The following is a 15,916-nucleotide window of genomic DNA, read 5'->3' as shown; positions in this document are numbered from 1 at the left end:
TATTGAACAGTTCAGCTTTATCTTATTCCTCAGTGATGCTATTTCTGTTATCGTTGGTTAAGGGGCCTATGTATTTTTTGAATTAAATTAATCTTTTGCTATTTATCTATTTAAAACAACTTTTTGGCATATGTTTTGCTTTCAGTGACTATTAGCTTTTCATTTCCTCTAGCTGCTTTAATTTCATTTTTACAAACTTTATTTAAGTCTTTGTACTTAGTGAATGCCTTCTTGTTCAGGTTAGCCATTTATATTTTAAATGCTCCCCTCTTATTGTTTTTAACTTTTTTGTTCAACCATTACAGGTTTGTTCTGTTGATGTTACATTTATTTCACTTTGGGATAAATTTATTTGTTAGTGTACAGCAAATTTTTGAAATTTCCCCCATTTCATCTGCATTTTTCCCATTAAATAGAGTATCCCACTTTAGTCCCTAAACAATTCAAAATTAGGTTTCCTAGAATTACCGTAAGTATTTTGGATGGTCTCATATATTGTTGTTTACAGAAACGAATTTCCAGTGAAAGCATTTTGTGTTCACTGTTTCCCAGATGTTCTATTACTTTGGTGTTTGATAGTAAATCCATGTTATTCGTTAGTGATAATTCCCATGTGGCCCCTTTACACGTAGGTATTTCTAATGATTGTGTAATATACAGGTCTCTCAGTAAATTTAAAAATCCCCCCTCTGTTAGCTGAAGTGCTAGTCTCATTAGTCCAGTCAATGTCTTGATAGTTAAGCAAAAAGGGGTAAGCTTTTTTTTTTTGGGAGGGGGGGCAGTGATTTAGTTTGCACAGGGGCCCTCACCAATGTAAAGATGGCCCTGGTCATGTGCTCAGTTGATTCTGAGAAATGAGTGTAGTATGGTGCATAACCATAGAACAAGTGAGAGACCAAACAAAATGTGTAACTGTCATGATCTGTTGTCTTCTCTGTAATAATTCACATATTGGGCTATGGAAAGAGCTACATTAGAGAGACATATTTGCACCATTATCTGTGGAATACAAAGGCTTTTTGGCTCAGGGAAATGTCTTACTTGTTGTTGATTTAATAACTGACCAATGAATTATGTGACCCAGAGGTGTTTTCAAGCTTTTGTGTAAGAAGCAGTGAATTTTTTTCACTAGATAATTGGGTAATTGTTGGCATATGATGTACTTAAGATCAAAGCAGCCTGTGTATTCGGTACATATTGACCTACCAACTGCTGTTCTGCATAGTTTTAAACATTTTAGTTTGCATTTTATGCCAGTACTCTATGTCTAAAATGCATTTATTTGCTTTTTTTGTCTACATTTCGTTTAAGTGTTTTTATTTATATTCCTGTGGACAAGATTGTATCTTTCCTGTGGAATGGGGTTGCTTATTGAAGCAACAGTCTGCGGAATTTGGTGTTCCATGGGAAGCAGTAAAAGGAAGATGGGTGCACTTTCCTAAGTGTAAACCATAATCTACTAGTGGGATAACCTAAACCAGTATTACTCTCTTTGATGGACTAATTGCCCGATTACAGGTTCCGTGTGCCCTAGGCTAATACACATGTAAAGCTGCCATTCATACTGCCCATGTGCATGTTACAGAGGTTATACAACTGGCATGTATGGGAAGGAGGCTTTGTGGTATGGGAAAGGAGGCTTTGGCTTTAGGCTGCCCAGCTGGCACTAATTAATGCATGGAATTAATTAGGCTTTCATTTTGTTCCTTGGCTGTGTGAAGGTAATTTATTATAATATTTTTAATACTTTTGTGCATTCAACAAAGATTGTGTACACTGAGTCATCAGAAAGCAAAGGAACCACTATCTCAGTCGTGCTTTAAAAAGTCTGTATTTCACAATTTTAAATATGGGAGGCTCAACCTGTGTAATAAATGTGTACATACATCTTCACAGTGTTAGTAGCACAATTCGCAGTGCATGCTAGCTCTGACCTAGTTCAACATTTAGGGGTATAACCTGGCAATATGGGGGAGAAGTGATATTCTGCCCCATGTATGAATGCAAAGTTATGTGGCACATAACAGGGCACCATAGACCACTATCATCTTCCTTGCTGCTATCTTTAATATATGGTGCAGGGCAGTTGTCATTGCCCATTCACCACAGCAGGGACAGCTCGATAAAGAGGTGAAGCAGAAAGAGCTATAAAGACATGATATGTGCCAGTATTATACACTCACTCGTAATTCCTTTTGCACAGTGTAAATGACTCAGTTGTATAAGGGATACTCAACCTGTACTGCACACGAAAGAAAAAGTCCCAAGGCACTACCCAGCACCTTTTGCCAAGCCTTCAAATTATGACCACCACACAGTCCTTTCCAACGACAATCTTTCCAAGAAATCAGGCACACGGCGATGATGCTTGTTCCTACACCAATGTTTCTTATTGATAGAGTTCTCTTTCTCCCGTGATCAGATACATATGTGAAGGAGAAAATAAAAAATACAATATCTAGTATGTCTAGATCAAAATAAGGTAAGGAATAATAAGGAGGGCCCAGAGATGCGTACCCTCACTCACATAGAGAGAAGTGAGAACCTGTGCATAAAGGTATCTTTAACATGGATCACACTCCGTGATATCATCAGTTGTTCCCTCCACCGGATTGTTTTAGATGAACGTACCGTACTCACATAAAATACACTTGAATAACTGCTCTAAAGGTATCTTTTAGGTACTAGAATAATTCCTGGGGGTCGTGTTAATATGGACTCCGGTACGTGTTTGAAAAATCCAAAGAGAGGATCTCTCTCAATTTAAAAACATTTAATAATGGTGCATAAAACAGTGGTAACTGGAAGATGGAAAAAAAAATAATGGTACCTAGATTCGCACAGTGGCCACATGCGCAGAAACTTCACCATCCAGAAAATCACCATCCACAGTGGTTGGCACCCCTCTCCACCGACGCATTTCGATAGTAACTCCCATCTTTGTGAGATACAGATGTAGCACCGCTTATTAATGCCTCGCCAGCCATCAGGCTCCACCATCCTTCGGAAGCGAGCACGCGCGTGCCAGACACTTCTGCCCCCCTTTCTGATGGAGCTCCCCGTTGGCCGCCGCCGCATCCCCCCCCAACCCTGCCCGTCTCCCTGAAGCGGAGACGGGCAGGGTTTCTGCCGCCGAGTGACTGGGACACACGTGCGTGTGAGAAGCTCGCGCGTCCCAGTTTGATGGAGTCCCTCTCAGCCAGTGCACGCCAGCGGGGACATTCTGGCGGGTGCTGGGGCTAGATGAGAGGGGCTCCATCTGTATGAGCAAAATATCTACTAAAAATGCCAGCATCACTCACATTTGTTTATATAAATTCAGTTAAAGAATGGAGTGTAATAAAAGATTCTATTTCCTATATAAGTATAAACATTACAGGTCATTATGATGAATAAATAAGTTTGCTTGGCAATTTTCACACTTATTTTGACATTCTCTTAGCACTCAAAAGGTTAAAGCATGTATCATGTTTTCTGTAGTTAAATTTACTTTAGCCCATTATAATTCTGTGAATTAAATGTATATTTGCAATAATAAAATATTAACTGCAGTTAGGTGATGGATGATGGTTTTCTGTTTTTTTTTTTAATCCAAGCCGTAATGACCCATATGTGATAATATACTACTTCCTACTTATTTTGTACATGTGTCACTTTCCTAAAGTCGGGGGGGGGGGGGTTTCCCGGGTGATTTGGAGCGGTGTGATTCGGCCCCCGGGTGCAGACAGCTGTGGGAAACTTACCCCTGCTGCCGGCGTCCCTGCTACTCCAGGTCCTCAGCAGTCTGCTGGTCTGCATGAAAGGGGTGGTGCCAAGCCACTCCATGGGGGGGGGCGATGCGGCGGTTGCCGCCGAGTTGCTCCGGGGGGGGGGGAGTTGTGGCCGCTCACCTTTATCCAGGGGGTACCTGCCCCAAACTTCTGCCCTTTAGTGGCCGGCGCCCTAGGCAAATGCCTAAAGCTTTTACTTTATGGGTGGACTAAAGCGCTGCCTTTGTTATGTGGTGATTTGCTTGCTTGTGTGCAAAATAAAGATTTATGAGAAAGTATAGTAAGTATAAAATAATTGCTTTATTGGTTAGAATTACTCTATGGGGTGAATAAGGTTGATAATAGGGGGTTCTTATTTAATTGAAGAGAAAGGACATAGTCTGTGAAGCCTATGAGATTGTAAAGGAGTTCACTAGAACTGCCTGAAGCCTGCACAGGCTCCTTTCTAACACTCAACACAGACCATATTGTTCACTGCACATCATCTTAGGGAGACCGTAGATCCCATACCAAGGGACCTACGGAGGTAAAAGAGAACCCCATTAAGGGTTGCCTGAACCCCTGTCGGGGATCTCCTTAGGCTGACACGGCTCTGAACAAAATTCCCTCAAGCAGGGGACCCCCAAAGAGGTGTACATCAAAACACCAATTGAATAAGAACCCCCTATTATCAACCTTATTCACCCCATATAGTAATTATAACCAATAAAGCAATTCTTTTATACATACTATCCTCTCTCATATATCTTTATTTTGCACACAAGCAAGCAATTCACCACATAATAAAGGCAGCGCTTTAGCCCACCCATAAAGTAAATGTTCTTCATATACCTAAGGGATTGGGAAACTCTAGCTGGCTAGAGCAGCGCCATTCCAAGGTAGGAAAACCAAAGGGAGCACGGTATAACACAAATCCTCCAAAAGTGGTGGTGCTGGCCACGCCCTCTAACACAGTAAATGTAAACATTTTAAGCAAAAGGGTTATTATTTAAATGTCTCATGAGATCTGACTGTTAGGACCTAATTCACACATTAATGTGGTCATCTTCAGTCAATTCATGAACTGAGACAAATTTGCTCTGCCCCTTGTTAAATGTTTCTTGTTTGTCTATGTTGTTTAAATATATAAGCAGAACAGTATTTGAGTTTATAGACATTTGTTATGGTCAAGTACATCAGTATCAGTATATCACATGGCTCTAATCAAACAATACGGGGGCATAGCATCAGAGAACTAATTTTACATGATGCTCAGGGCATTGCAGCTGTCAATATAAGACTTATGGGTTGCTTGCGAAAATAATAACAGATTTGTTTCTTTGTATAATGTTTAACTCTGGGCATTTCAGAATTCCGTGTTAAAGGGACTGTATTCCGGCAGTGTTCTAATTTTTTTGTCCAATTTAAATATTGTATAAAATATTCTTGTTGTATGTGATTTTACCTTATAGTTATTATTTGGTTAGTTTTCATGCATGCAGAGTTTACAATTCGATAAGGCGTTGTTGTCTTTAATGTAATAATTATATATACAAGTCAATAGGTTGACATGCAAATGGAAGACAGGTTTAAAAAGTCGAGGTGATAATGGTCAAAATAAAATAAAAAATCATCATTAAACATCCACGCGGACTGCGATTGGGAATAGTAACCTGTGCTTAAAACAGTAGTAGTGGAGCGAGACACCTTTCTTATATCATAGCAAGAGAAGCAAGCCCGCAGGTGCACTTTACAACTAGAAGAAATAATTGGTAGAGTCAGGGCGACTAGTTGTGAATCCCAATGGTCAAACTTCTTTGAGCACTTTAAAAACAAAATGTCACCGGATCCTCATGGTGCGCATCAATAGTTAATTTAAACAAATAAATAAAGTTGGCCTCATGAAGGCAAATGTGAAACTGTACCAGATATAGGCCTCTCATAGGCCTGGTTTATTTGTATGCTCTCATAAAATTCAGGCAAATTTCTGTCCTTCACAGTTTCCTCAATAACATAAACAGGAATGCATGTCTGGGGCCTTAAAAGATAACGCATGTGTAATCGTTTAACTGGTGGTTGTTAAACCTGGGTAGCACCTTTTAGTTGAAGACGAGCACAATGTTGCAGTCAAGGTACCCACGCGGTTTGCCACTCTCCTGTACAGGACATTGTGCTCGGCTTCATCTGGAAGGTGCACCGGGGTTTAACATCCTGTTGAACGATTAAACATGCCGTAAGGTACAGGCCCCAGACGTACATTCCTGATTATGTTTTTGAGGAAACTATGAAGTGAGGATCGAGATTTGACTCCATTTTATGAGAACATACAAAAAAAACAGGCCTAAGAGAGGCCTGTATCTGATACGATTTCACATTTGCCTTTATATGACCAACTTTATTTATTTAGAAAAGACAAACATCGGGCGCATTATATATTCTAAACGTTTTGCATCTAAAATATTTGTATAAGCTTAACGCTAAAAATTGATGGACTGGACAATCTATTCAACCTTTGATTCAGGCTGCTCCCAATGGCAGAACTGGATATTTGCTATTTTGACTATATAAAGAGTAAAAAGATGTATATAATTACAGTATGTGTGAAAATATAGTCACACGTAAATATCTTTTCAAGAGAGAGCGCCACACAGCTATATCAATTTAATTTAGATTTAAATTTATTTTCTGTTAATATATCATAAAAAGGTAAACATATAACAATCATATGCATAAAAACAATTTCACAAACAATAAACAATGATGACTGGAAATCCTACTCCAATATATTTATATTTGACTCTCTCCACTCTGTAGGAGATAATGTCCCGTGCTGAAAATAAATAAATGAGTAAGCAAAAAGATGATATTTTGCGGCACCAGTTGGTTATTATGGATATCCGCAGTTGTATTGGGATCCTTTATATTTTTTGGCAATTTTATATCCACTTCGTGTATGTTTATTTTTAGGCTTTATTTGTATATTTGGCAAGTTTGGGCTGAAGAAATTGCCCTATTTCTGCAGAGCGTCCAAAGGACTAAATTGGCTCCTGTAAACGGCTCTAGCTCATCTGTGCGGCTAGCGCCGCTTGATGTTGTGCTGCACGATGTTGGTTTTGCAGTCAGGGAGCGAGCCGTCCCTTCCTTTTAAATAGCCGCCGTACTCGTGGACTCGCCGGGAGGATCACCAATGATTGTAGTCACCGCGTGCTTACTCAGCTGGAAGAAGGCACCGTCAGCCGGGATGTGCCGTCAGTTTGCAAGAGCAATGTGCAGAGGAGTGTGAGGGATTCCAGATACCCCTTAACGCGTTTCTCCGCTGTGGGTGCAGTATAGCAGTTTTATCAGAAGTGCCAATTTGGTCCTTTGGACGCTCTGCAGAAATAGGGCAATTTCTTCAGCCCAAACTTGCCAAATATACAAATAAAGCATAAAAATAAACGTACACGAAGTGGATATAAAATTGCCCAAAAATATAAAGGATCCCAATACAACTGCGGATATCCAAAATAACCAACTGGTGCCACAAAACATCATCTTTTTGCTTACTCATTTATTTATTTTCAGCACGGGACATTATCTCCTACAGAGTGGAGAGAGTCAAATATAAATATATTGGAGTAGGATTTCCAGTCATCATTGTTTATTGTTTGTGAAATTGTTTTTATGCATATGATTGTTATATGTTTACCTTTTATGATATATTAACAGAAAATAAATTTAAATCTAAATTAAATTGATATAGCTGTGTGGCGCTCTCTCTTGAAAAGATATTTACATGTGACTATATTTTCACACATACTGTAATTATATACATATTTGTACTCTTTATATAACTTTATTTATTTACCTATTCATATGCACCATGAGGGCCCTATGACATTTTGTTTTTGAGGTACTCTGAGAATCAAAAAACATATTTATTGAGGAAGACATGAAAGTGATCATCATCATCATCAAAGAATTAAAACAATTGGGATTCCCAACTAGACGCACTGGTGCCATCGGTTATATATTCTACATTATATCGTGCGCATTTAGCTGCACCTGTTTTGAAGTGCAGGCATTTTGTGTTGTTTGTCTACACTTTACCACTATTTTAGCGCAGATATGGGGAAACATACAAAATAATACATAAAAAAGCTTGCCAACCATTTCAGTTTCAACATTTAGAAATTTGATCTTTTGAACCTGTCGACTATTTCTACTGTCTACCATTTCCATGTCGACCTTTTCAACCTGCCAACCCATTGCATGTTGACCGATACGAGTCGACCTTTAGACTTTCTATATTTTATTGAAGATCTATTGAAACTAAACCCAAGGTTATATGGTCTAATAAGAAAATGAAATACAACGTGTGCAAATGAATGTTAATGTACAATAATGGAGTAAAATGGGAGGATAAATAGCTGGTTTTGAAAAGGTATGGGGTAGAGTTTTCCTCTTGGACAATATTATGTGCCAAAATGAACAAGTCCAAATGAATGAATTATTTAAAACAAGAGCTTTAGGATATGCCTTGCCTCCAAAATGTAGATATTCAAGGCAGAGAAAGTACAATGAAAACAGAAAGCCTATTTTTGGTAGTTCATAAATCATCTTCACACATGGTAAATACACATTTGGGGTTTTTCAATGATATATTTTGTGGACTACATTTGGTTGCTTACAAACTGTTTATAGGAAGTTATGGCAAATCCCTATTTTAAGCTCACATGTTGCTTTTAAATTCAAGTAATGCCCTTGTAGAATTTTGTAACAAAGGCAATTACCATTGTGGACTAGCTAAGCACCTGTTTGTGTTTTTCTCTTTCAGTTCTCACCTTTTCATGCAACTGTTTTGGCTTCGTGTTCCTACGATTTCACAGTCAGGTATGATTTTTGAATGGTATTCAAATATTTATTAATCTCCATATTGAAATATTTTAAAGATATTTTCATACCTCACCAGTGTAATGTGTTTTTCCTGTACTGTATCTCTCCTTTTTATGTATATTATTAACTAGTAAGCCCACTCAAAGCAAATGCTTCGAAAGCTAGTAAGGCAGCTATTTAGGTAATTTCGCACTTTGCAGTAACGACTGTATTTTTTTCAAGCAAATTTTTGTGCCTAATTAATTATTTAGTTATAATGTTTGGTGTAGTTTTATGCAGCAGTTACAGAGAAATTGTTGCTGCATATAAATTCCAGGAATTGTTTACATGAAATGCCGGCGCATGAAACATTCCCACTGCTATTTAAACAGCCTGATGAGTGCTGATACCTTGTGATCGCCTCTGTGTGAGATAAAGAGATGTAGTATCACTTGCTGCCAACAGATGGCAGTGTTTCAGTGACACACAGACACTAGTTAAGTTGCAAGTATAGTCAGAAAACTGAGGGAGAGACAAGTACATTTACAGAGGAGAAAGTCCTCAGAGAACTCTCAAAACTGAAAGTGGATAAATCAGTGGGGCCAGATGGGATACATCCAAGGAAACTAAAAGAGCTTAAAGGGGAACTGGTAAAACCAATAACAGAATTATTCAACCAGTCACTAGCTACTGGAGTAATCCCAGAGGACTGGAAAACAGCGAATGTAGTCCCACTGCACAAAAGTGGAAGCAAGAAAGAGGTAAGCAACTATCGACCAGTGAGCCTTACATCAGTGGTAGGGAAATTGATGGAAACACTCTTAAAACAAAGAGTTGTAGAATATCTCAAAACCAGCAATTGACAGGATCCAAAACAGCATGGGTTTACTGGGGGAAGATCATGTCAAACAAATCTTATTGACTTTTTTGACTAGGTGACTAAAGTAATAGATCAAGGTGGGGCTGTAGATGTAGCTTATCTAGACTTTAGTAAAGCTTTTTACACTGTCCCACATCGCAGACTGTTAAATAAACTTTAAAGCTTGGGATTGGATTTTAAGATAGTTGAATGGATAAGAGCGTGGTTGCAGGACAGAAAACAGAGAGTTGTAGTAAACGGAGTACAGTCAAAGGAGGGAAAGGTTACAAGTGGAGTAACCCAGGGATCTGTACTTGGACCGGTGCTTTTTAATATCTTTATTGGTGATATTGCAAATGGAATTGAGGGTAAAATGTGCCTTTTTGCAGATGACACAAAGGTATGCAACAGGGTCGACACACTAGGAGGGGTAAAACAAACGATTGAGGATCTAGGTAGATTAGAGGAATGGTCAAGAGTATGGCAACTACAGTTTAATGCCAAAAAATGCAAAATCATGCACTTGGGTCTCAGAAATCCAAAGACTAAATATAGTATAAATGGCACTATAATGGAAACTACTGAGGAAGAGAGGGATCTAGGTGTCACTATTTCAGGGGACTTAAAAGCAGGTAGGCAATGTAACAAAGCAATGAAGAAGGCAAGTTAGATGCTTGGTTGCATAGGGAGAGGTATCAGCAGTAGAAAAAAAGAAGTAATAATGCCACTATATAGGTCATTGGTATGACCTCACCTAGAGTATTGTGTTCAGTTCTGTAGGCCATATCTTCAGAAGGATATAAATACATTAGAGACTGTACAAAGAAGTTCAACTAAAATGGTGCATGGCCTACATCACAAAACGTACCAGGAAAGACTAAAATATCTTAATATGTATACTTTAGAGCAGAGAAGGGAAAGGGGGGACATGATAGAAACTTTCAAATAGATCAAGGGTTTTAACAAGGTACAGGTGGGAAACATTCTTCACAGGAAGAGGAGCAACAGAACACGAGGACATGCACTGAAACTAGAGGGAGGAAGATTCAGGGGAAATGTGAGGAAGAATTACTTCACAGAAAGAGTAGTAGATAAGTGGAATAGCCTCCCATCAGAGGTGGTAGAGGCAAATACAGTAGTACAATTTAAACATGCTTGGGATAGGCATATTGATATCCTTACAAAAAAATAAGGATCAAATATGGTTTGAGGTAACATGTTTAAAAAAGGGGCAGACTAGATGGGCCAAGTGGTTCTTATCTGACCGTCAAATTCAAATTCTCTTGATAGGTGCTGCTGTACATATATCACCAGGGGACATATGGATATTCAGCATACGATGTAACTGTGGGATTACTGTTCATCTGTGTATAGTACTAGAAACACCATTTCATGCTTTCCACAATACTGGAGTATATGTAAAGGTGATAGCAGCTACATTTTGCTTGCTTTATGTTGGTGTAACCATGTTTGTATTTAGGGGTCAATCCAATTATGAGGGTTATTCAGACTTGATCAATGCAGTGTGATTGTGCAGAGCCCTGCGATCAGGTAGTTGTGAAGAAGGGCACCCAGGAATGTCCTGCAGGTACCAGGACATTCAGCTGCAGGATCAGTACAGAGCTTGCTCAGGAATGGCAGCAGGCAGGTGTCAGTGTATCTACTCTCACAGTGAGGCTAAGACTTTTGGCAGAAGTGAAGTAAAGAAGCCGCTTCTCTCCAGGAAAAACATCAGGGACATACTAGTATTCTGCAAACGGTCCAGGCATTGAACTGCTGAGGACTGGGTTGAAGTTATGTTTTTTAATAATCCCCTTTCAGATTGTTTGATGCATTTGTAAAAATGCTTGTTCAGAGAGCTAAAGGGGATTTCAGTCCTGTATCATGGCAAAACTAAATCATCAGGAGACCATTCACAATCACAATTTTGGCTAAGAACAAAGCCGTGAATAGAAAGAATGCTACCAAAACATCCTCCAACTTCTCCCAACCATCCAAGAACAGTTTTGGGATGAACAATCAGCGGCGCACGCAGGGGGGTTTCTGAGTACCTGGAACCCCCCCACTGACAAGACAAAAATTTTGGGGGGAGACGGAGACAGTCCCTCTCTACAGTGGCCGCTGCTGCTGCAATCGGAGCTAAAGGCAGCAGCCGGCAACCAGAAAGGTGGCAGAGAAGTGCTGCTGGCAGATTCCTGTGCTTTGCATAGCACAGGAGATTGCTAGCATGATCTGGAGGCAGCAGCAGAGGGGAGAGAAGGAGGAGCTGGTGGCCTTCCCCCGGCTTAAGGGTTATGGGCAGAGGGGAGAGGAGGAGGTTGTGGCCGGCGGAGGTGCCCTATTCCCCGGGCTAAAGGATCAGGGGTGGGCGGAGCGGAGAGGAGGAGGTAGAGGCAAGTGGAGGGGAGAGGAGGCAGTGGTGGCCGGCGGAGGTGCCCTATTCCCCATGCTAAGGATCGGGGTGGGTGGGCGGAGGGGAGAGGGGGCGGCGGCGGCCATTGGAGTCAGCGGTGGACGGCAGAGGCATTCCCTGGGCTTGAGGGTCAGGGGGTCGGGGGTGGTGTGTACAGGGCATTATGGCTCTGTGCTGCTGGCTGAGCCACAGTGTCAGTGAGCTGCTTTCAGCCCTCCCCTTTCAGCAGCTCCACATTTAGTGTGATTGGCTCCCATTGTAGTGCAGAGGAGCCCAGCATCCACCACTTGAATGCCATAATGTGTTAGCCCAGCCCGGGCTTCATGAAGTGTGAGGGGGAGGCAACACGTTTCCACTGCTGTAGAGGGACGCTGCACTGATGCAGCTTCCAGCCAGGCCAGCCAACATCACTGCAAAGGCACCGGTGCCGCCGTCTGGACTAGAGACGGGTTGTTCGCAAACGAAGCGGATCTTTTGGACGGATCCAATAAAAGAGTGAGCCGCCGGTCCCAAAAAGGTGAACCGTCGTTCTTTTACTTTCAGTTTTGTTTTTCATTTCATTACAATGCATTTGCCTGATCTCAGCACTGTCACCTGTGGCAGCTGAGATGTACTAACTCTGGAGACTGAGTACAGTGCTGCGACTGCAAGTAAAAGGCTGCTGCTGCTAGGGGAGGCCATCGGTGGCGATTCTGCACCGAGCCATCGATCAGTGTTTTACTCGGTCATGTATGTTCTTATTTGTTCAGCTCACTGTTTTAAAAAAAAAAAATTATAAAAAAAGCCAATAAATGATTGTAAAACAAATGATGCTTCTTTATTTTCAAATTAGCCCTTTTTTTCAAAGTGAGCCGAGGGTCCGGCTAAAAGATCTGGATCTTTTCACTGAGTGATCCGCTGGATCCCGACTCGGCTTTATGACCCGTTTTGCCCATCTCTAGTCTGGATGCCAACATGGTGATGCCCTTGCCCTGCTTTCTTCAGTGGCGGTGAGTAGCAGCAGGGCCAGCAACAGAAATATACACTGATATCTCTTGGGGGGCCCCCCACCCAATCAAATGCTATCACACTGACATGCTCCCTGACCACACAGCTTGTGCCTGACTCACTCTGAAGAAGTGCAAAACGCGTCAGGGTGTGGCCTACCACGCTCACCAGCCTTGCTCACCTGTTGGTTGTTCCTGACCCCGGATCATCTCGATTCTGCAGCGCAACCCAGCGATTGTTCTACCAGTGGTGCCTGGACACGGAGCGGACCTCACGAGTGAGCTGTATTTGCCTGATTTGGTTTTATCAAGCCGTGTGATAACCAATCCACAGAGTTGTTTTTACAGGTACAAGCATTACTGTGAAGTACCGTGTGGAGTGCTGTTTCTCCTTTATGTACAATAAAATCTCATTTAATACACCAGGAAGCGCTCCTTCCCATTTCTTCTTGTTCCTCCCATATATATATATATATATATATATATATATATATATATATATATATATATATATATATATATATATATATATAGAATCGAAAGAGACCGCACTCTCACTGTGTAAAGTAGTAGTTTCTGGGGTGTTCACAAGGGGTTAACATGGTTCACCATGTGCCCCAAACATATCGAGAGATCCCTCCCTTGTTGGAGGGGGGGAAAGTGAACACTCTCCTTAAAATAGTCAAAATAAAGTCACTGGGGTTTGTGAAGTCAACAATAGAAATTTTAATCCAATGTGTACAGTTCCATCAATGCCCCGACGTTTCGGTCCACAAACGGACCTTCCTCAAGGAGCCTATAACACAATGTATATATAGTATAAATATCACTCAGGTATGGTGCTAAGGTACAAACATAGCAAACAACATCCAGAGTGCATAACATAAGAAAGAAGAAAGTAACATACTTTTAGATGGTACATCAGCGTATAGAGTATCCTATGCCTCAGCCCTGGAGGACCTGGAAACAGCTACATTCAAGTGCTGTCCAGGACTAGCTTTTATACCTGGCTAATTGGGGTAAATGGGATGGTTTTGGCGCCAATTCACAGAATCAGCGCGATGCGTCCACGTACTTCCGGAAAAACCGGAAGTGCGTACCCCGGAAGTGACGCCGGTGGAACGCATCAGTGAGCCGCACAGTAACCGGAGATATCGGTACTGTGCTGCGGCTCCCAGTCAACAAAGTAATGATTGTTAAATACAGCGGGCAGCTAACAGGCACAAACTGAGCCTGTTCACGCATATTAATGTGGGTTTAAACGGATCAATGAATAATCACGATCGTGGGGCAAGATGGCCGCCATTTGGACCGCAAACAAGTGCAGATGGAACGCATATACCTTTAGCGCCATCTGGTTTTTATTGGTGTCATAGCAAGTGAATATATTTGGATAAGTGAATGAAAAAAATATGCTGTTTTAAAGCTCGCTGAGTCTATTGGGCAAAGCTAGACCTGGGGGCAGATGGAAGCATTTATTATGTGTTTATTTATCAATGGGTATGACATGCTTTTGAGCCAATAGATATAATTCTACATCAAACTCATTTTTAACACTATATGGAATTTTTTATGAAACAAACTTTTATGGTTATTTACGTTTTTGTTTTTTTGTTTTTATCTTATTTATTTGTTTTTATCTTATTTATTTTTATTTATTTTATAATGAAAAAAAGTTTTTTTATTAAAAAAATATAATGTTTAAGGATTCGTGATATTTCTAATTGGTATAACATGTGGAACCATCTGAAAAAGATGGTGCATGTGGAACAATGCTTCCATCAACAAAGTATCCATAGGTTAGTCCACTTCAATAAAAAAACTGGTGGTGCAGAATGACACCTAACCGGTGAAACTCACGCACTGACTGCAGGTATACTGGGAGTGCAACTATTCTAGGCACAGGTTTTCTTATAAAAGCAAAAACATATTCGGTCATGGGAAAGGGAAAAATGGAACACAATACATAAACCGACCAGAAAAACTATTCAGAAAGACATAGAGAAATAAATCAAATAAAAGGTTTTTTTGATCAGGTTGCTTTAAGGAAGATGGCCAGGGGGTTGTTCTCATTAAGCCCCCTTGGAGATAGAGTTCCCAATGAATGGATCCATCTACATTCTGCCTTGCGAAGGAGTAGTCCTCTGTCACCACCTCTGGGTGGAGGGGGTATCCAATCAATTAAACGACACCGTAGGGAGGCTATCTGATGTCCAGCCGCTAAGAAATGCCGGGGAATTGGTAGCTCGGCTTTTCCAGATTCTATTGCAGCTCGAATGGAATTGCGATGGTTTGCCATCCTTTCTCGGAATTTCCGAGTCGTCATCCCCACATAAGCAAGCCCACAGGGGCAGTTGAGGAGATAGATGACGTATTCCATTTGGCAATGTAAGCGATAGCGAATTTTGATTGCTTTACCAGAATGTGGGTGTGAAAATGTTGGACCTTGTATCATACCATTGCAAGTAGTGCAACCAGCACATTTAAAGCAACCCGGTCTTTTAGTGTGGAGCCAGGTGGTCTTCATTTCAGCATTAGGGCTAAGGGTAGGCCGCATTAATAGCTGCTTCAGGTTAGGGCCTTTTTTGTATGCCAACATGGGTGCTTTTTGTTGTTGTAGTTTTAGCATGGGATCAGTCGATATTATAGGCCAATGTTTTTTTATACTGTCATGGATGGAATCAGATGCATGGTTATAGGTGTTAACGTAGATCATCCTATTGCCAATTTTGGATTTGGTGGTTTGGTTGGTCATGGAGTGACTTTTAAGGATGTTTTTCCTAGCCTTACGCAGACATCTGTGCAGGGTCGTGGTCGAGTATCCCCTTTCAGTGAATCGTACGTTCATTTCTTCAATTTGACGCTCCATAGTCACCTGATTAGAGTTATTTCTGATCACTCGCATGTACTGCGATATGGGTAAGTTCTCCTTTAGAGCTGGAAGGTGTTGACTTGTTGTGACCAATAATGTGTTCCGGTCAGTTTGTTTACGAAACAGGCAAATTTCAATGTGGTTGTGGGATATTGACACATTAATATCGAGGAAATTAATGGT

The 15,916-nt window shown here is 40.8% G+C and overlaps 1 protein-coding gene across 2 annotated transcripts in view; it reads left to right on the top strand.

Moving 5' to 3' along the window:
- PEX7 (peroxisomal biogenesis factor 7) overlaps positions 1-15,916 on the top strand; it is a 241,931-nt gene that overhangs the window by 136,561 nt on the left and 89,454 nt on the right. For both annotated transcript variants that reach the window (XM_083176622.1, XM_083176621.1), the window contains one exon: positions 8,566-8,621. In XM_083176622.1, the coding sequence (XP_083032748.1) occupies positions 8,566-8,621 (56 nt within the window). The remainder of the gene's footprint in view (positions 1-8,565; positions 8,622-15,916) is intronic.

This window comes from Crinia signifera, chromosome 3 (assembly GCF_055691185.1).
Source record: "Crinia signifera chromosome 3, ASM5569118v1, whole genome shotgun sequence".
In the NCBI taxonomy this organism is placed as follows: Eukaryota; Metazoa; Chordata; class Amphibia; order Anura; family Myobatrachidae; genus Crinia; species Crinia signifera.
Note: the sequence above shows the minus strand (reverse complement) of the source record. Positions and strands in the feature narration are given on the sequence as shown.